A 19,340-nucleotide genomic window follows, 5' to 3' on the forward strand; every position below is an offset into this window, starting at 1 on the left:
TAGGAGCTGCATGGATAGCTGGGTAGAGGAGCTAGGGATGAGGTGGCTGATGGGCTGCATAATGAACCCATGGGATAAATATGTAGACAGAAGAGGCACTGTTTGGATTTGCCATAAAATAGAAATATTTAAGAGTGTAGAGCTAGGTGTTGGAGAACTATAGAGGGGAAGAAAGAAAGAAAAGAAAGAAAAGAAAGAAAAGAAAGGAAGAAAGGAAGAAAGGAAGAAAGGAAGAAAGGAAGAAAGGAAGAAAGGAAGAAAGGAAGAAAGGAAGAAAGGAAGAAAGGAAGAAAGAAAGAAAGAAAGAAAGAAAGAAAGAAAGAAAGAAAGAAAGAAAGAAAGAAAGAAAGAAAGAAAGGAAGGAAGAAAGGAAGAAAGGAAGGAAGAAAGAAAGAAAGAAAGAAAGAAAGAAAGAAAGAAAGAAAGAAAGGAAGGAAGGAAGGAAGAAAGAAAGAAAGAAAGAAAGAAAGAAAGAAAGAAAGAAAGAAAGAAAGAAAGAAAGAAAGGAAGGAAGGAAGAAAGGAAGGAAGGAAGGAAGGAAGGAAGGAAGGAAGGAAGGAAGGAAGGAAGGAAGGAAGAAAGAAAGAAAGAAAGAAAGAAAGAAAGAAAGAAAGAAAGAAAGAAAGAAGGGAAGGAAGGAAGGAAGGAAGGAAAGAGAGAGAGAGAGAAAGGGCTTAGAATAAACCTGAAATTAGCTAGGCAGATAAATATGCACAGGATGGATTGCAGCATACTGGAGCCTGATAGCCATGTTAAAATGAGCAAATAAGTGTCTGTAGATCACGTATCGGTTTGTTGAATGGGTGTGAAATGGAGAAATGTGGAAGAGACAAAGCTGGATTGGGTAGGTAAAGTAACTGGTGGGTGGCTGGGAAGTTAAGCAGAATAAATGTATTGTGGATAGATTAAAATATGGAAATGTGGACTATCACAAGTAGGTGTTGTAAGTATGTAGCTATAATAGGTAACAAGTAGGTAGGTACAGATATAACAGAAAACAACGGGACATATAGAATAGATGGAGATGTGAACTGATGTCTGTATCAATTAACATGTTTAGGTAAACAGATATGTAGAGATATGCTGGGCTACATAAATTAAATAAAAATGACATAAGCATAGTGGCACTGACGGATTTAAACCAGGAAAATGGATGTAAGGAGGAAGAGGTCACCCACTAGAAATACTGTGAATATTCTGGCATTGGATCATCTGAGTAGAAATTGGATAGATGAGTGGATGAAGAAGTGAGTATATATACCAATGGAAGAGATTATTAACTGAGTTTGTATTAGCTAGAAAGATTGACTAGATAAACCTGTAGAGAGCAGATTAATAAATTAAAGGCCAAAAGAGAAAGAGATTAGATTGAGATGGACAGGTTTACAGCAGCCAGAACATGTGTTGTCTGGGTAAAGAGATGGAAAGATAGCTGGAAGGATGGAATAAATATATGGGTAATACAGTCATATATGGGCTGATAGGGTGAATAGGTCATTGATTATGGGGAATGTGAATAGAGGGAGGAACAGATAAAAAAAGAACAATAACAGAGTTAATAGATGAGTAGTTAATAGTGATAGATGACTAACACCCACAGAGAGGGTATCTAGTCATTGAGACTTCCTGCAAATCCAGAGAAGTGTGAAAAGGTGACGTGCAAGACAGATGAATGAAGGAGGTTTTTGGTAGATGCATACAAAAAAAAGATAAAATACACAGACACGAGAGAAGAGTAGATATGGGAAAAAAACAAAAAAGCACTTAAGGAAGACTCAAGTAAAATAGATGTGGAGTAAATACGTTACATATAAAATTCATACAGAATAAAGAAATTATGCTGAAAAAAACAAGCTTGGAACAATTAGCGAGCTAACAGGTTGGACTAGGTACTGGGTAGCTAAAGAGAGAGAGGAGTATTCATGAGCTGGGAGTGTTGAGAAATTAGCCTGACGATCATGTACGAATTAGAGGGATGTTAGATAGGGGAGTAAATCCTGGACAGGATGATTGATGAAGAAGGATGTGGGTGCACATACAGATGAGTGGGTACCAGGAAGCTCATCAGAGTAGGTACAGGTGAGCAGAGAGATTAATATGGATGAAACAAGGAGGGAGATGAAAATATACAGTTTACTATGTGCTATGGAAATCCAGGGAGATTAATTAAAATTTGCATGAGATTGATCAGATAGGTAAGTAGTCACAGACGTTAGCTTAATGAGTATGTATAAAAGACTGCAAAAAAAGATCGTTAATCGTGACATTAGTTGCATTGATGTCTTAGGCATGACAGGCAGAAGCAGAAGCGGTGAATACGTTAGTGCTATAAGAAAGGAGGAGAGCCATTAGTAAGTGTGAGATAGACTAGATGTGTGAGATGTATGTATGCAAAACAAACAAAAAGGTCAGGTAAATGAGAATACATGGGGAAAATGGATTGCTAAGCGTTATGAAAGTCAACTATAAACACATACAGGGGTGTGTGGGAGAGAAAATTAGGTGATCTGCAGTCCTGCGAGGGACAGAAGGAGAACAGATCTGTTTGCACAAGACATAAGCACAGAGAAATGACATGATCAAGGCTGACATGTGACTCCCAGATCAATCCTAAAACTAACCCTACTTCTAAATCCTGACACAAACCCAACCCTAAGCTTAAACCTTAATCTAACACAACACAAAGCCAAACCTAACCCTAACCCAACGGTATGTGAACACAGCACTAGCCCATAACCCTAACCTCACCTAAAATGCTGCAGCAAATACCTAACCCTAACCCAAGCTGAGACCTACCACTGACCCTGACACTAACCATAATCCTATCCTAAACCTAACCCATGCCTCACCCTAACCCAGCCATAACCTAAATGTAATCCTAAATGCTGAACCAACCCTATCCCTAACTCTAAACCAATCTCAACCCAACCCTAACCCTAAGCAAACCCTGACCCTAACTAAGCAGTAAGCCTTAACCCTATCTCTAACTTAATCTTAACCTTAGACCTTAGAGGAACAGGTACAAATATATGATACATTTGTATGTAGCTGATACTAAACCGTGTTAAAACAAAAGAAAGAAGACTAGGTAAATATGTCAGAGATGGAGTTGTGAGTTTTATGTATTATAAAGTTATATGGTGTTTGTCGGTTATGGGGAGGTAGGAGGGTTGGCTAAATGAGGGGGTGTAAGGTAGAGATGAACAAATTTAAATATGTCTGCGTAGAACAGTCATACCAGAGAGCTCGGAGTGTGCAAGTAGATGAGAAATTCATAGTTATGATATCAGACTAGAGATCAGATAGATGAAGAGAGAGAGAACAGCGATACATGCAACCAGTAGTTAACTCACACATCCAGGTAGGCTTGAGGCAGACAGGTATTTGTATGGGCTAGACAGGTGAGGAACGAGGCAGGAGGAAATATAAGGCAGGTGAATATCTGCAGAGCAGGGGAGCTGTGGAACGAATAGGTATGTTTGTTGTCAGAGCTTGTTGAAATGTTTGGAGAGGACAGCGTGGGTTAAGGTCAGGAAAGCGGGCAGGACTGTAGATTGACAGTTTCTGACTTTTTCAAATGATGACCCCTGCAGATGTGACCAGTGGAGGTGCCAGCCCCTGCCCGGTGAGCTTTACCCCATGGACCACAAGTGAATGCTGCTGACCGCTCTCCCTGAAGCCCTGGAAATGAGCCGGGGGCAGCGAGGGGAGCGGTCCCATGTCGGTCACACAGGGCAGCATGGCTGGGCTGGGTGTATGGGGCAGGGGGGTCTGGAGCGGGGTACGGGCAGGTGGGAAGGGGCTGTAGGCTGATGTGCTCAGAGGTAAAACATCCAAAGCCACTTCAGGTAAGGGGATGAGCTTTCAGAGGACAGGATCCAGCCCTTTTTGCTACCACACCAGGCAGAGAGGTTACACAGGTCCTGTGCTGAACCCCGTTCAGTGCCACCGCGTCGGGCCATGGGACCGCAGAGGTGGGTCAGCAGAGGGGCCAAGACCTGTCTCAGCAGGCTCTGTGAGTGCAGGGTGAGAGGTGTAAGCATGCTTCCCTGCCATAAGCAATAACGAGCTTTCCTCCAGCTCCAAATATCTGCACTGAGTCACATATTTTATTCTCCTCACTGCAGGGAACAAGCTGACGACATGGGCAGAGACCTGTGCGGGATGTCCCAGCCCCAGTCTCCGCTGCTGAGCCTGCCTTGGAGGGGATGCTCCCAAAAGCTGCTGTCTTCTGCAGAGCAGGGAGGGGAGGCTGCTGCCTCTGCTAGCCAGTTCCTGGGGAGGAGAGCGCGGGCTGGCCCCCAGCCTTCTCACCTGCCTTTCCAGGTTTGCTTTCGAAGGTTCAGAACCTGCCCCTGTAGATGTTTAGAGTGGGGTCTTGCTCTGTGAGAGAGTAAGTTTAAATTTAGGACCCGACTTCAAACACGGGCTTGTGAGAGCACGACTCTCCAAAATGCTTCCTTCACCTCACTTAACTTTATGCCTAACTTTAGGCAACTTTAGTTTGCTGACTTTAGTAGAGCGCGAGCAGCAGGGTGCGAGCAGCGCTGCGGTTATCCACGGGGCACAGCCCTGCTCCCCTGAAGCCAGCGGCAAATCTCCAGCTGGCCTCCGTGGAACCAGGGCTTCACCTCATGCCTAGAAGCATTTTGCTGGGTAGTTTCCTTGTGTGCTTAAGTACTTTCTTGAATTAGCTCTTAAGTGAGAGAACCCTCCTTCTAGACTTTCTGGGAAAAAGAAAAGAAGGGAGTGGAGGGAGAATGGGAATTTCTGAGGGTGCCCAAGTGCCGAGAGCCAGCCTTTGGAAGGGATGTGGGTTCTCACAGTTTCACCCAGGCAGTTAGAGGAGCCTCAGAAGGAGCCAGAGCAGATACCTCTGAAAGACACAGGCACTGGGTGCTTTTAAAGATCCCACTATGTACTTACTGTATCTCCAGACATCTAAATCCCTCTAAAAGTCTCACTCTTAGTGTCTAAATCCCAGGTGCCTAACTCACTTCTAGGAAAATCTCACACCAGGACTGATTCACTGAATCATTTTTTTAAATCTGGTCCTCACTCACGTAGGGCTTTTGAAAATCCCACTGCTAATCTCCTATACCCAGGCATGTATCACTTTGAAGCCTGTAAAATAAATTGCTTTGCGCTCCTGGGGGACAGCAGCTACTTTGTCCCTGCTCATATTAAGTCAGATTTTTGTTTCTTGTATATTAACACATAGATTTTTGGGGAAGCGCTGAAGCTGCTATGCGAGACTTGAATTAGCAACTCGGGTCGGGGGTTGTTTTACATGTTATTCTGGAGAGGCATCGCTGCCGTGGGTTGTAGGTCTGCATCAGCAGAGGTGTCGGGAGGAGCTGCTTCTGGGCTGCTCATTTGCATCGGTGGGGTTCGCCCGTGGGCACAAGCCTTTGCTCAACTCCACTGATCTCCTGGGAAGATTTGTGAGCAAATTTGCTCATCTCTAGCACAGACTGAACATTGTTACCTGGGTTTTTGCAAACTTCCCTTTTTTTTGCAAGTTTTTGCAAGCTTCACTGGGGTGAAGAAGGGAAAAAAATCAAATACATATGTTCTTTTGTTTTTCTTTTTTTTTTTTTTATTTCCTATGGGAATTTTTATTTGTTGGGAAGTTTTTTGGTAAATAAAAATTTTGTGCATATGCTTTCTTCATTAGAGAAATTGGAGTTGGGGATAAACAAATTATTTTTTCCTGTTAAAAAAAAAATAAATCATGCCGCAAAAGAAAAGGCTGGCTGCCATTGAAACATTTTTGATAGAAAATCTGCCTGCAGCCCTACTGCTTAATCAGTTTGGAGCAGAGCGTAGTCTGTAGCTTGTTAATAAGAGCAGCTTGCCCGAGCGGTTCGCACAATGGTGAGCTGCAGAGGAGGCTTGTTGCATAGCCGTGGATTTTATTTTGCAGCTCTGTTAATTAAAACATATTTCACTTTGAAGGAGGTTTTTACTGTTTTCTATGAGGGTGAGCAGAAAACTGTTCTCCTGGATAGATTAAAGGAGGGATATGAAGTATTTTTTTTAGAAGTAACAACTTAACTTTGTTTGATGGGCAAACTCTTAGCAAAAACAATGTGTAGTTTCTTATTTTTATTTGTTCTCAGTCTTTGTGTACAGGCTGTTTTATGAGTCTGAATATCTTGGCCGTTTTGATAATATCAAACTAAATTTTCACATGTGAGTTGCCAAACTGGAACAGAGAAGTTGTCACAGATTCTTGTTTAATTGATAAAGTAATTTTTACTTATACAAAGGTAAACTAAAATAATAAGGCCTGAAACTGTGCCACTGAAGTTAATGACAAACCCTTCATAGGTTTCATATAAAGCCTGTATTTTTATTATCCCAGCTCCAGCGACTTTTGTTGCAAGTTTGCAGCAAAATGTTAGGGCATTTCTAAGTGTTATTTTTATTATACAAAATCCCATTAAAATCAGTACTGAAGCATCCCATTAATTTAAATGGGACTTTGCATAGTTTGCTGAGTTCCAGGCCACAGATAAAGAAAAGTATGCAATGTGGAGTTAAACTGACCACAGTTTTTTATTAGAAGACATTTAATCTCGAACGAACAGCGCAGTCTGAGGCATAAAAGTCTTTGTGAACTTCATCTGCGCTGGTGCAATAGGAGCCTCCACCGTGCAGCAACTTCTGGGTTGGTCGTCTGGGACCTCTGAGGACCGTAGAGTGTTCCCAAGCAAACCCCTAGCCCAGGTAGGTATGTAAAGTGCTCCCCAGGCAGCTTTGCCTTGGAAATGCTAATAGGTAAGCCAGCACACCCAGAACAAATGGAAAACTTGATTCAGCTATTTCTCGGGCTCCAAGTATCTGCTCGCCTCGACAAAGACAAGACTGCAGTCGGTGGGCAGGAGGCTGGGGGGGTCTCTGCAGCACTGGGAGGGCTGGAGCTGCGCTAGGTCGAAGCGATGCAGCCTCAGAAACCCCCGCGTGAGCTTCACACGCTGGAAACCACTCGGGATAAGGGATGGAAAACCATCGCCTCCGGTGTGTGGAAACAGCCGGACGCTGGCGAGGGGAGTTCAAACACCGAAGTGCGAAGAGCGGTGGGGAGAGCCGGTTATAAAATGAGAGTGAGGTATATCGTTTATAAAAGGAGGGTGAGACCCCGCCCTTTAGGGGCTAAGGGACCATTAAATGACAAGCCCCCCTCGGCTGCCCCCGGCGTGGGCACACACCTGGGCACCTCCAAGGGCATATCCCGGAGGAAGCTGCGCTTGGGCAAGGCGGTGCCAAGCCGCGCTTCAAACCCACCGAAACCCCCAAGAATTCAAGCTTTAACCATTGGGGGGGGGGGGGGGGGGGGGAGCGCTAAAGGCTGCTGGAAGGAGGGCAGCTGTAAAAGTGCGCAGGGAAGGGGTAGGAACTGCTTTCTGCTCGGTGCCTCCTTGGGATTTTCTTTTTCCCTGAGCCGTAAATGTCTCAAAATGCCCAAATTTCGCCCAGGAGCGGCGAATCAGCTTTCCTTGGTACATTCACAGGGCAGGGGGGCACCGGTGATGGCCACCGGCACAAAAACTCAAGCCGGCTGTGTCCCTGGTCCCCAGCTGAGTTTCGGGGGGGGGTGGTGGTGGTGTCAGGACTCCCGACAACAACTGAAACTTGCGGCAGGGTTTGGCCAAGCGGGAGCCTTGCAGTCGCTGCTCTGATTTAGGACTAACAGTGCTACCTCCAGGAACAGGAGAAAATGAACACCGAAAATCCAAGCTAAAATAACAGCTGAGGGCTTGCAGATACACACACACACACACACCCTCGCCCCCGATGGAAATTGGGGAGGAAAACCAGTGATTTTCCTGGTCTGGTGCACGCTCCCGGAGCTGTAATAAGTGACAAAGTAGCCGAAGAGAGACTCAGCTCCTCTCTGCTGAGCCCCCGGGTTAGGTGCAAAGCCACTGCGCAGCCCCCCAACCCGGGGATGGGGGGTCCGCGGGCACGACCCCCCCCCTCCACTGCCAGGAAACGGCTCCCGGGGCTCCTCGGGGCCGGGCTGCCCTGCGCGGCCGCGGAAACCCCGCGGGGCTCAAGCGGTTCCGCGCAGAGAGCTGCAAGCCCACCACCACCACCGGGGATGGCGGGGGGGGCCACATCCGCGGCCGCGCAAAAAGCGCGTTTGGGGAGGCAGCCCCCGCGGTGGGTTTTTCTGCCGCGGAAGAAAGCGGCGGGGTCCCGCCGGCTCCGGCCTCGCCACAGATAATTAATTGTTTCGTTGGCTGAATTATGGCATTTTTCACAAAATATTAATAGTAATCCAAATAGTAATGAAAGAGTAATGAAATCGGAGCCTTTGGGGCTTGCAGCGGCTTGGGGAGAAAAAAATAAATCGAACAACCTTTAAAATTCAGGATCTGGGAGAATTTGGAGGAGCGAGAGAAAAACGCACCTTTGCAAAACGGGCAAAACGGTTCAGCGGGAAGGAGCGGTCCCAGGGCTGCCACACGCCGAGGGGGGGGTCTTCAGGGTGCGAGGATTAACCTTTTTGGGAGGAAAAAAACCCCAGCCCACGGCTCGAGGCGTTATTATTTCGTGGGAGCCGAGATCCAGGCGGGAAGGAGGGCTGGCTCCCCAAACCCCGCCGCGCCGCCAGAACAGCAGCGGGAAAAGTCTGCCATAAAATTAGAGGTGGGGAGGATTTCCAGTGCCGGGGCTGCCCCTCGGGATGGCAGGACCGAGTCCCCCTCCCCGAGGAAAGGCGCCTTTCCCCCCACCTTGGCCGGCGATTCCAGTGACGGGGGGGACACGGGGCGACGGCGCAATTACCGGGGGGAAGCGGAGGGGCCCTCCCCAAAATGCCACCGCGGGGCGGGGAGGGGGGGATAAAGCTGCTTTTCTTCTTGTTTAGTCGATTTCTTAAACACAGCCAGAAAAGAACATTAAAGGCATTTCTAGATTTCGTTTCGGTTTTGGTTTTTTTTTGGATTTTTTTTTTATTCCCATGCTCTTAATTTTGAAAAAAAAAAATAAAATCACAAAACATAACTTATAAAACAATATATATACTGCATCCTTATCCACAACAGCATAATTGAAACATCCAGCGTAACGTTTACCACAGGTGTGAAATACACTGGGAAAGAAGTACCGTGTGCATTTTATATTATGTTTCTTTGTCATCTACAGGTAATAAGTATCGACAAAAATAAGCAACAAATATGCCTGCAATTAAACTTCATATGCGTTTTGTATGCGTATTAATAAAGATCATATTTATCATTTCCATGTTTGGTTTTTTTTTTTTGCCAACAAGCACTTGTTAAAGTATCTACATTTACATAATAACACCTTAAGATAATAACACCTTAAGATCGGTTTCTTTTTTTTTTTTTTTTTTTGTTCCTTGCTTTTCCTTCACAGTTAGAAAAGCAAGGAACGCTTTCAGCTTTGCTAAGCAACCTTTCCGGACGCCGAGGCTCGCTGTTTCTCTAGCAGAGATGCAGTATCTGTATTCACTTCATAACAGACCGTTTTTCGTCTTTTTTTTTTTTTTCCTAGACTCTCTGAAAGGGTTTTTTTGTTGTTGTCTTTTTTTTTTTTTTTAAACAGAAAAAACCCCTGCATTTAAATAAAGATGAATGATAATTTCATTATCAGGATAAGACTTTGGATGGGGAGAATGCTGAACAGTTTTCGCATCGCTGGAGGGTTTCTGTGCTCTCTCACAACCGGGGATACTGCAGTCTTTTGGAAAGGATGAAGAGGTAGGAACCTTGAGCTGCTTAGTATCAGGAATGACTGGATTATAGCTTCCAGCTAAAGAAAAAACATCAAGAATCATGCATTTTAAAAACAGTTTATTCAACGGCCAAGGACAATGATCCGGCACAATGCAACGGTAGATATAAATATAACCTTATATAAGTGGTTGACCCTTGTCATTATTATTTTTAATAGTTTCATACCTAATATTTTAACCATTTTTCCCGCAGAATCTACTCTGCGAATTATATTTTTTTTCTCCCCCCTCTTTTTTTTTTTTTTTTTTTTTTTTTTTTCGCGTGTGATTCTGTTTCTCAGTGGTAAACATTAACCAAACTCTTCCCGTGCGACAAGCGGCCAAGAACCGTCCCACCAGCTCTTACCACCGCGGCGGCTCCCACCCGCGCCGCCCTCCCCGCGGGGAAGCGGCCGCCTTACCAACTCCTGTGCAAGTTCAAGTAAACACATACAACCCGCATAATCCAGAGAAAAATTGCAACTCATCCATGTACCAGATTTCGGTGTCTCTTGCAAAAAGTTTTCTGGTCCGTTTACGGTTTTTGATGGTTTGTTTTTAATTGTTTTTGTTTGTTTTGGTTTTTTTTAAGCGCTGTTTTGTTGGTTGCATCGTTGGTTTGCATTCATATTTTTTTTTTCTAGACAGTCGAAGTCCGCGGAGCTTTTGTTTTTAGTTTTTTTTTTTTTTTGGCGGTGTTTTGTTTTGGTTGTTGGTTTTTTTCCCCCTTTTCTCACTTGCTCGGGTTTTGCTTTTAATCATCATCGGGTTTTAATTTTAAAATTTTTTTTTCTTTTCCGTTAAACGTCGCTTTGCTTTGTCGGCGGTGTTTTGTCGGAGGTGGCTTGTGTCAAGTCCGTCAACTGTTGTACTGACAAGCGTTTAGACTAGAGCCGGGGCTTTGCAAACTGCTGTAGCCGAAACTGGAGTGCTGCTTTGATTTCAGTCTGAGACTGGCTAAGCTGGAGTTGCAAGTGTCCCGGTAGACGCTGTAGGGCGAGCCCGGTGGCCCGTAGGGACAGGCCGGCGAGGACATGGCCGAGTTGAGCGAGGAGCCGCTGATGTTGTTGATGTTGTTGAGGCCGGAGTTGGCCATGCCCGGCACGGCCGAGTGGCCCATACTGGAGGGCATGTTCATGGAGGAGATGCTGCTGGGCGCCGAGAACATGGACTGCGAGGAGAGGGGGCTCATGGAGTTGAAGAAGGTGAAACTCTTGGTGGAAAGAGGCGCCGGGGTGAGGCTTTTGGTGGCCCAGTTGTTGTAGGGGTAGCCGGCGTACATGTCGTCGTAGGGCTGCATCAGCCCGCTGAACTGCGGCACGTAGCCGTTCTTGCACAGGTCCATCTGCTGGTTCCGCTCCCGCTTTCTCCACTTGGCTCGGCGGTTCTTAAACCAGACCTGCGTGGGGACACACACACACACACACACACACACACGACCGACACGGCACGGTGAGTGCGGGACCTCCGCCGCCCCCTTTTCCCCGCCGCGCAGATGCGCGCAAGGAGCGCGCAGGCACCCCCCCACACCCCCCCCCCCGCGCCCTGGCCAGCAACCCCGGCGTGTGAGGGTCGTTTGGCAGCCCCCCACCCCCCCTACATCCCCCCCGCCCCTCCGGGGTGCCCCGCTCCGCGGGGTGCCTCTGCGCGCATCCTTTTTCCTTCACCGGGATGTGCGAGACGGGATGTGCGCAGCCGGCCTTTCCTCGAAGGATGCTTGCGCGGGTCTCCGCGACCCCCCGGTCCCCCCCGCCGCCCCTCTCCCCGCTCTGATTAGGGCCGGCTCGCCCCGGCTCCGCCGCGTTTCCGAACGCTAATGCCGTGTAATAAAAGTCCCCTGTTACAGATCATAAAAAAGGGGATTGGATTAGTATGTTTAGGTTTAAAAAAAAAAAAAAATCAATCCCCGCATCGCCCTTGGATAGATGCAGCCTCTGCCTTTATATCTAATGAGAATTTACAGCCCTGACTAGGGAACAGAGAAGCGGGGGCCGCTCCTGGTGTTTGATGCAAAAACCTGATCCAGGCTCGCTCTTACTTATTTATATTTTTTTTTTTAGCCCTCGGAAAGCGTTTGAGCCTCCCGTGCTGGAAGCCGGGCAGCCACCAAATCCTTTTTTTCCAGGTTAAAAGCCATCGTCCTGCCTGCCGGCTGCACCCGGCCTGCGACCCTCTCCTGCTGCATCCCACCCCCCGCACACCCCCCGGCTTTCCCCGGGCTCCCTGTGGACACCGGGGCCCCGGCCGGAGCCGCGCGGTTCCGTGCGCCCGGCCCCGCGGAGGTTGCGCTCCTTCTTCTGCACGGCCGCCGGAGCCGGGGAGGGGTGAGGGGAGTGAGGGGGGGCAGTTCTTCGGGCCTCCCCTCCCGGCGTAGAAGTGGCGCAACTATTATTAAACACCGGTCTCAAGGATGGAAACTTCGGGGAGGGGGGGGGAATAGATGGCGGAGTCTATTTTAAAAAAATAACAATAATAAAAAGAATCCCGTATAAATAGGAAACGAAAGCCAACATGTTCAAAACCTGTAATATACTCCTCGGAAGGTGCTTCCAGACAGGAATTTCCTGAAAATGAGGGTAATAGTTTTAATTATGGCTCCTAGACATTTTAAAGGAAGGCCCTTATAGCAAATTAAGGTTAGATTTGCAATCTGCAATCTCAGAACATCAAACCAAAACATCTCCACACAGAGGGAGAACGAAATTATGCTAATGGCAACTCATATATTAGTTTTATTTGCTTCCTGAAATATTCCACCAATATTAATGCTCCGGCTTTGTTTTGTTTTAAACTCAATTAAGACAATGCTTTCAGATGCATTTCCCCCGTTGCAGATGGGTGTTTACTCTTGAAAGGTTTAAAGCAGAATCTCTGTAATCCGATTTGGTCACTCGCGGTTTAATTGCCAAGGGAAAAAAAAAAAAAAAAAAAAAAAGAGAGAGAAAAGTGGCTTTTCGGGACGGCGGGGCTGCCCTCCGCGGTTCTCATTTTCTCCCGGGTTTCTCCCCTCCCCGTGCTCAACCCACGGGGGGCGGTGGGGGCGCCTGGGGGGGGATTGCCATGGCTGAAACCGCGCGGGGAAATGTCCCGGGTGGGGGTGGGGGGGGGGGTGGGAGAAAAGGGGAGGCGGAAAAACGGTGACAGCCCAGGCACGGCGGGTCAATACAGCCCGAGCTGCTTCGCTCGGGTCGGTCATTGCCAGGATATTTCCCTCATCAATCTCTCTGAGGAGCGGCCGAGGGTATATATGTGTATCTATAGGTGTATATATGGTGGCATCGGCTCCGAGGCGTGTAAAGACCAGGCGCCTTCGCCGTACAAGTATGTGTCTACAGCGCTGATTGACCTTGGAGCGCAACCGCTCCCCAGCCCTTGTCCTTCTCCCTCCGCAAACAGCCGCTCCGCCCGCGGCCGCGGGAGATGCGCGGCCGGGAGGGGCCGGCACCGATGGCCGCGGGGCCGAGCCGCAATCGCGCAGTTGCCGTCGAGCAGCGGTTTGTTGGGAGATGATGGCGATTGCTGGGATTATTGGGAAGAAGCAGAGGAAAAGGGAAGGCCCGCTGGGGGAGGGGGGGTTCTAGCTTCGCGCCGGGTTTAAGACAAGCCGGGGGGGGATCTTCCCCCCACAACCGGGCCCTTCCCGAGCCCCCAACTCCCCGCTGCCCCCTGTGCTGCTCGCCCCCCACTTTTCGGGCCTGTGCCCAAGCGCGGTCACAGCCCGCTCCGGGCGGCATCTCTCCGCGGCCGAGAGCTGAATTTCTCCTTTCCGACCTGGATCCCAGTTTTAGGAATTAAAATCAAGCCCACAGCAGCCGAGCTCTGCTCGTAAACCGACTCAGCGACTCCCAAAAGGGACAATTTCCCCGAGACGATCCCCCACACACACACACTCCGCCTCCCCTCCGGCAGGGCCCGGCGCAGAGCCCTGCACCCCCGGCGGGGCTCAGCACCCCTCTTACCCGGACTCGGGGCTCGGTGAGGTTGGTCCACACGGCGATCTCCTCCCTCATGCTCATGTCGGGATAGCGGTTCCGCTGGAAAGTGGCCTCCAGCTCCTGCAGCTGCTGGCTGGTGAAGTGGGTCCGCTGCCTCCTCTGCTTCTTTTTCTTCGCCGGGTCGTCGGCGGCCCCGTCTTCGTTTTTCTGCTCGCCGCTGCGCTCCTTTTCTGCGGTGGGGTGTCGGGGTTTGGGTGGTTTGTTTTGTTTGTTGCTTTTTCTTTTTTTTTTTTTTTTTTTTTGTGCAAACAGAAATCACCCAGCCACGCCGCCCCCGCCCCCAGCCCTGCCCGCCCCGCCGGAGGGACGCGTGGGGGCACCCACGCGGGTCCTTTCGGGCCTTGGCAGCCGCTGAACGCTCCGTAGCCAAACTCGGCTTTTTCCGGGGCTGTTGGGGAAGGAGCAAGGAGACCTGCCCGGGCCCAGGGCACCCCGGGAGGCAGCGGGACCCCCAGGGCGGCCCGGCTCGAAGCGGGCCCGAGGGGTGAGAGCAAGCGGGGGGGAGCGGGCGCCCCGCAGCATCGCCCGCTCGGCCTTTCCACGGCACCTTCTCACTCCCTTTTAGCTAAGGCGCGATCTTTGCTCCATTGTCTTTGTTGTGCTCGGCCGCGACAGGAAACTTTGGAAGGGTAGGGGTGTAAAACCCAGCAGCAATTAATTGCAAAATGCACCCTCTTTCTCTGCCTCTCCGCTTCCCCACTTATTTATTTTTAATTTTTTTTCTTTTGCCACTTGTAGGATTTTAGTGTTTATTTTAATCCGAGGTTGAGGAATCCCTCTGCAAAAATCATATCGAAAGAAGCAAAGCAAAGCAAAGGAAAAAAAAAAAAAAAAAGCCAGGAGCTTTTTCGCGGTCGGGATTTGCGCGGACTGGAAGCAGGAATCCAACCCCGGCCCCGCCGCGACGGGAGGACAAACCCCCGCTCCCTTTTCGTAACGGCCTTTCTGGCTCTCCCAGCCCGGGTTTCGGCCGGATTTGTCCCGGTTCAAGCGCTCGGGAAGGGACGGAAAGGCCTGAACGAAACGTGCTCCCGGCCTGGGCCCCGGCGGGAGCGGGGAAAGGTGCGGCCGGGCCATCCCCCCGGCCTCTGTCCTGCTGCTGCCTGAAGGAAACTCCGCGGGGAGTTTTTCCCTTTTAGAGTTTTTTTTTCCCTCTCCCTTTTAGAGGGTTTTATCCCGCCAGCGGCGGGCCCGAAGGAATTTCTATAGCCCCGACCTCTGCGAGGTAAGCGGGAGTCTAAAAATAATCGCGGGCTGCATCCCAAGCCCGGGAGGACTCGTCCTTGCAAAGTCACCCCCGAATCGCTCCTCGCCTGGGCACCCTCCATCGCAAAAAATGGGGTGGGGGGGGACGGCGAGCTCCGACGGCTCAGTGGAAGCCCCAGAAGGGCCGATGGTCGCCCGGCTGGCCTCTCTCGGCTCGCAGAGGTTTGCAGAGCAAACAAGGCCTCTGCAGCTCAGACCCCATCGCCACCGGCCCCCCCTGGGCTCCCCCCGGCCGAGCCGCAGGGCCCGGCGGCAGCGGCGAGGAAACAGAAACCAAAATAACCCCCGCAAAAAGAAATCCTCTCTTTTCAGCTGGGAAGAGCCCGGAGAAACCGGACCGAGAGGGAGCCGGGGGGCGACAGGAAAGCGGCTGCGGCTGCCGTGGGGTCCGTCCCGGCGGCCCCTCGCCCCGCTCCGGGTTTCAATCCCCGCCAGGATTTCATTAAAAATCCGGCCTCCGCACCGGGCTGTGATACAATTTCAAATCATAAGGCACATCAGCTTTAATCGTTTTTTTTAGCTTTTTTTTTTCATTAAAAAAAAAAAAAAAAAGTGAAAGGTATTTTGCAGTTTCTCGGAGAAGAAAAGCAGGCAGGTCCTCAGTCCTCCTCCAGCACCGAGGGGTCACACACAGGGGTAGAGCAAAATGGAGCAAATCTCCCTCTTTAATCTCAAATAATCCCCTCTAATCTCGGAGTCCCTTCCAGACGCCGGTCCCTAACTTTGTTTGCGAACCAGGCTGGGAGGCACAACCCTATTTATCACCGGGTGCCACTTCGGGACCGACTCTTGCCCCAGCCACTCTCTAGGTTATAGGACCTGCTAAAACTCCAAAGATCTATTAAAAAATTAAAATGAAATAAGAGATAAACTCCCCCTGAAAAGGTCTCGGTGGAGAATGGGTATCATGCTCCTTCCTGCAGCTTTTGTTTCCTCCTCCTAGCTTCCCTTGTCATTCTAGAAATGTTGCTACTTTAATTAAAGACAAACTGGGAAACCACAGCTTTCCTTGCAGCCCTTCCACATGGTGGTCAGGGCTCGGGGACCTTTTCCAGCGAGGAAACCTCTCCGCGGCCGCGCACATCCCCTCCGCGGCGGCCCGCGCTGCCTGCGCTCGGCCCCACGCCACCTCTCCTGCTCTGCGGGGCTTTTCTTTCTTTTTAAAAAATTTTTTTCCTCCCCTCTCCTTTGACAGAGAGATCTTTTTTTCCATCTCTGCACCACCCGAGCTGGAAAATAAACCCGGGCAAAAGCTGACATTATTTCAGAAACATCCGGCAAAACCGCACTCCCCGAAGAGCCCCCCCTTTCCTTTCGACCCCATCAATTAATAACTGTGATTTTTATATATATAAAAAAAAGAGCAGCTCTTGGATGGGGATGGGGAGCCCTGTGTGTCCTCCCGGCGGGCTGTCAGCACCGGGCACGGTGGGGGAGGCAGCTCCGGGCGGGCCCCTGCCCCCTGCTCCGGTTCCCGGGGCTCGCTCGGGATGGAGCCACCGGGATCACCGGCAGCTCTCCCCCCCTCCTCCCCACCCCCCCTCAGTGTCCCCGTCCCCCCCGCCCCCCCATCGCCTCTGGTTGTGCGGGGGGGTGCGAGCAAAACCCCACCGACCGCCCCACGAAGGGAAGGCGCGGTGGGGAGGGGGAGGTGGCGCGGGGGGGAGCGGGCCGGGGCCGCGGGGTGGGTGGGGGGTGTCGGTGGTAATGGGGGGGGTTTACCTGGCACCTCCGTGTCGGAGGATTCACTGGCTGAGTTCTCGATCGGGTCTCTGGGTTCCGAGGATCTTTGCAAATGGAAGCTGGAAGCCATGTCATGGGAGGGTTGGGGTCTCAAGCTCTCGGGCAGTCTCTCCAAATTCATTCCACCTTTAAAGGAATCCATGGCAGGGGCGTCGGGCTGCCTGGGGGAGTTTGCAGGTGTTTATTCCACACAGAAAGGAACAAGGAGCTTTTTTTTTTTTTTTTTTAAAAAAAAGGAAAAAAAAAAGAACAAAAAACAAAAAGCAAATCCACTTATTACTAACAGTATTATTTTAAGGGTGTCGGAAAAAGAGATCTGGGCAGTGCCTCGAAGCCGGTTGTCTCTGCTCGGGGAGAGGCACGGCAGTCCGGCCGCATAGGCAGGGAAGTGGTAAAGATCCCTTATAGAGAAACGCGAGTTGCGAGTTGGACAGTTTAAAGCTAAAGAGATTAAAGTGACCTGCCCTAGAACAAATGCCTGTAGTTAAACGGGGCTCCTCCCCCTGAAGGTTAAAACCTCCCCGTCTCGCTAATGCATCACTCCATCTAGCGCTCGCCCAGCCCGGCCGCGCGGTCGGACCTGCCTCCGCGCTTCCCGCCGATGTGCGCAATTTACGCGGCCGCGGTCAGGCCCGCAGCCCCCCGCCGGGCCCCTGCCCGGCCCCCGCCGCCCGGCTGCGTCTCCCCCGAGGAGCCCCCCCACCTCCGCCTCCACTTTCCCCTCCCCCCCCCCCAACTCGGTGAGGTATTAAAAATATTTTAGAAACGAATGGAAAGGTGGAAAAAGGTGGCTCGGGACCCCCTGCCCGCCCCCAGCACCCCGCCAGCCCGCCCTCCTCCGCAGCGTCCTGCCAGCCGCCAGCGCGCAGGTTGCGCCCCCGCGCAGCACGGCGTCTCCGCGGGTATCCCCGTACCCAGTTCGACTGGGCCTCCCGACCCGCGGAACCTCCGCCTTCACTCCCTGCAGTGGACGCGCACCCTGCGCACCTCTCAGCATCCCTGCGCGGGGCTGCGCGGCCCATCCCGGCGAGTTTCATTCCCGCGGGGAACACGTTCATCCCGGCGGGAGGGGATTTCTTTTGGGGACTGCGGCCTCCTGGGAGGAGGGGGGTGTGTCTGAACTGTTTTTATCCTTTTTTAACATTTTTTTTTTTTCTGGCTGCCGGGTTTCTAATGAAGCGGCTCGGACCCTGCCCTTGTGTCGGGGGACCCCGCAGCCGGGGGACCGGCGGCAGCACCAACGCTCCCATCACCTCATCTTTCAGCACATGATTAATAACAAATAATTTTTCGCCCGCAGCCGAACTCGCGGTGACCCTCCGGAGGGGTGGCGGGCGGCTCTGCCAGCCCGGGGACCGGGTCAACCGGTGGGGAGGGGGTGGGAGACACCCCCTCCCCCCCCTCTTCCTCCTCCTCCTCCTCCTGTCTCGGTGCCCTGTCCCGGTGCAGTGCCGGGGCCGGGTGGAGCGGGCCCGTCCCCCGGGGCTGCCCACGCAGGCCTGGGACACGGCCTTGAGCCCTCCCGGATAACACCTCGGTGTTTGGGGTGGTGGAAAAAACCTCACGGGAAACCCTCAGCCTCGGGGGTGGGGGTCAGGTGGGAACCGGGGGTCGCGGCGGGGTGCTCGCTTGCACCGGGGAAGGGGGCGAGGGGAAGGGGGAGAAGGACTCCGCCTGAGGAAAGGACCTTCTCTCGTCTTTATTTTCTCGGCTCACTTTAACTGATCCATCCTGACACTCTATTTTGCTTTCAAATCAAGTAAAGATGTGGGAGAGAACTTTTGAACTGGTTTATGGAAAAGTGGAGGGAAGCAATGTTCCAGCCGCGCAGGCTTTTTCCTACGCCGCCGGGGTGATGCAGCCGGGCCCACCCCACGCCCCCCGGCAGCGCCCCGCAGGGCCGGGGCCCCCCACTCGTGGGCCTGGGGAGAGCTCAAAGCTCCCAGCTCCAGCCCCTCCGTTCTCCAGCGCCTTTTGCAGTTTAGAGGATATACAGGTGGGTGCTGTTAGGGTCAGGTCTCCCTAGTTCTCTCTTATTTATTTATTTAATTATTTATTTATTTTTTAGTGGCACATTGCTGTCCGCCTGTCTGTCCACCGCTCCCGGCTGAACTTCGCTCAGGAGTCTGCAAACGACGGGGAATTTCGGGCACCCGAGGTGAACTAGGCAATGTCGGTGGTTTAAAACGGTTTAAACGTGGTTTAAAATGCAAATGTTCACCAGGGCCTCTGGGGGCTTTTGGGTGATGCAGAAGCCCACGGCACGGGAAGGATGGAGACCTCCTCCCGGGGCAGAAGTGGGAGGTGGGCATGGTCTCTCTCCCGAGGAGGAGGAAGGTGACCGGATTGCAAACGCGCACCGTGCCTGAGACCCTTCACAATCCCTTTTTTTTTGGCCTTTATTTCCGAGAGAGGCGGCAGCCCCGGGGCAGGTCTCGGCGGGAGCGGGATGGAGCCCGGCGGGAGCTGCCAACCCCGCCTGCTCCGCTCCGGCTATTTTAAACCTGCTGCTCACGGCAGCCTCAAAACCGGAGGCGGGATGTTTCTTTTCTTTTTTTTTTTTTTTTTTTTTTTAATTTGCAGTTTTT

The 19,340-nt window shown here is 51.2% G+C and overlaps 1 protein-coding gene across 1 annotated transcript; it reads right to left on the reverse strand.

Moving 5' to 3' along the window:
- Nucleotides 1-9,125: 9,125 nt before the first annotated feature.
- Nucleotides 9,126-16,894, reverse strand: PITX1 (paired like homeodomain 1). Its single transcript, XM_074838416.1, has 3 exons — nucleotides 16,732-16,894; nucleotides 13,708-13,913; nucleotides 9,126-11,147 (listed from the first exon to the last, which is right to left on the reverse strand). The coding sequence occupies exons 1-3, from the start codon at nucleotides 16,892-16,894 to the stop codon at nucleotides 10,608-10,610; spliced, it is 909 nt and encodes a 302-aa protein (XP_074694517.1). The 3' UTR covers nucleotides 9,126-10,607.
- Nucleotides 16,895-19,340: the final 2,446 nt, after the last annotated feature.

This window comes from Strix aluco, chromosome 13, assembly GCF_031877795.1.
Source record: "Strix aluco isolate bStrAlu1 chromosome 13, bStrAlu1.hap1, whole genome shotgun sequence".
In the NCBI taxonomy this organism is placed as follows: Eukaryota; Metazoa; Chordata; class Aves; order Strigiformes; family Strigidae; genus Strix; species Strix aluco.

Excerpts from the sequence above, each read along its gene's own strand:
- PITX1 (XM_074838416.1), bottom strand. The coding sequence starts at position 16,894 with ATGGATTCCTTTAAAGGTGGAATGAATTTGGAGAGACTGCCCGAGAGC. Across the intron at positions 13,914-16,731 it reads CTCCGACACGGAGGTGCCAG|AAAAGGAGCGCAGCGGCGAG; the intron begins GTAAACCCCCCC and ends ACCCCACCGCAG. Across the intron at positions 11,148-13,707 it reads TCACCGAGCCCCGAGTCCGG|GTCTGGTTTAAGAACCGCCG; the intron begins GTAAGAGGGGTG and ends GTCCCCACGCAG.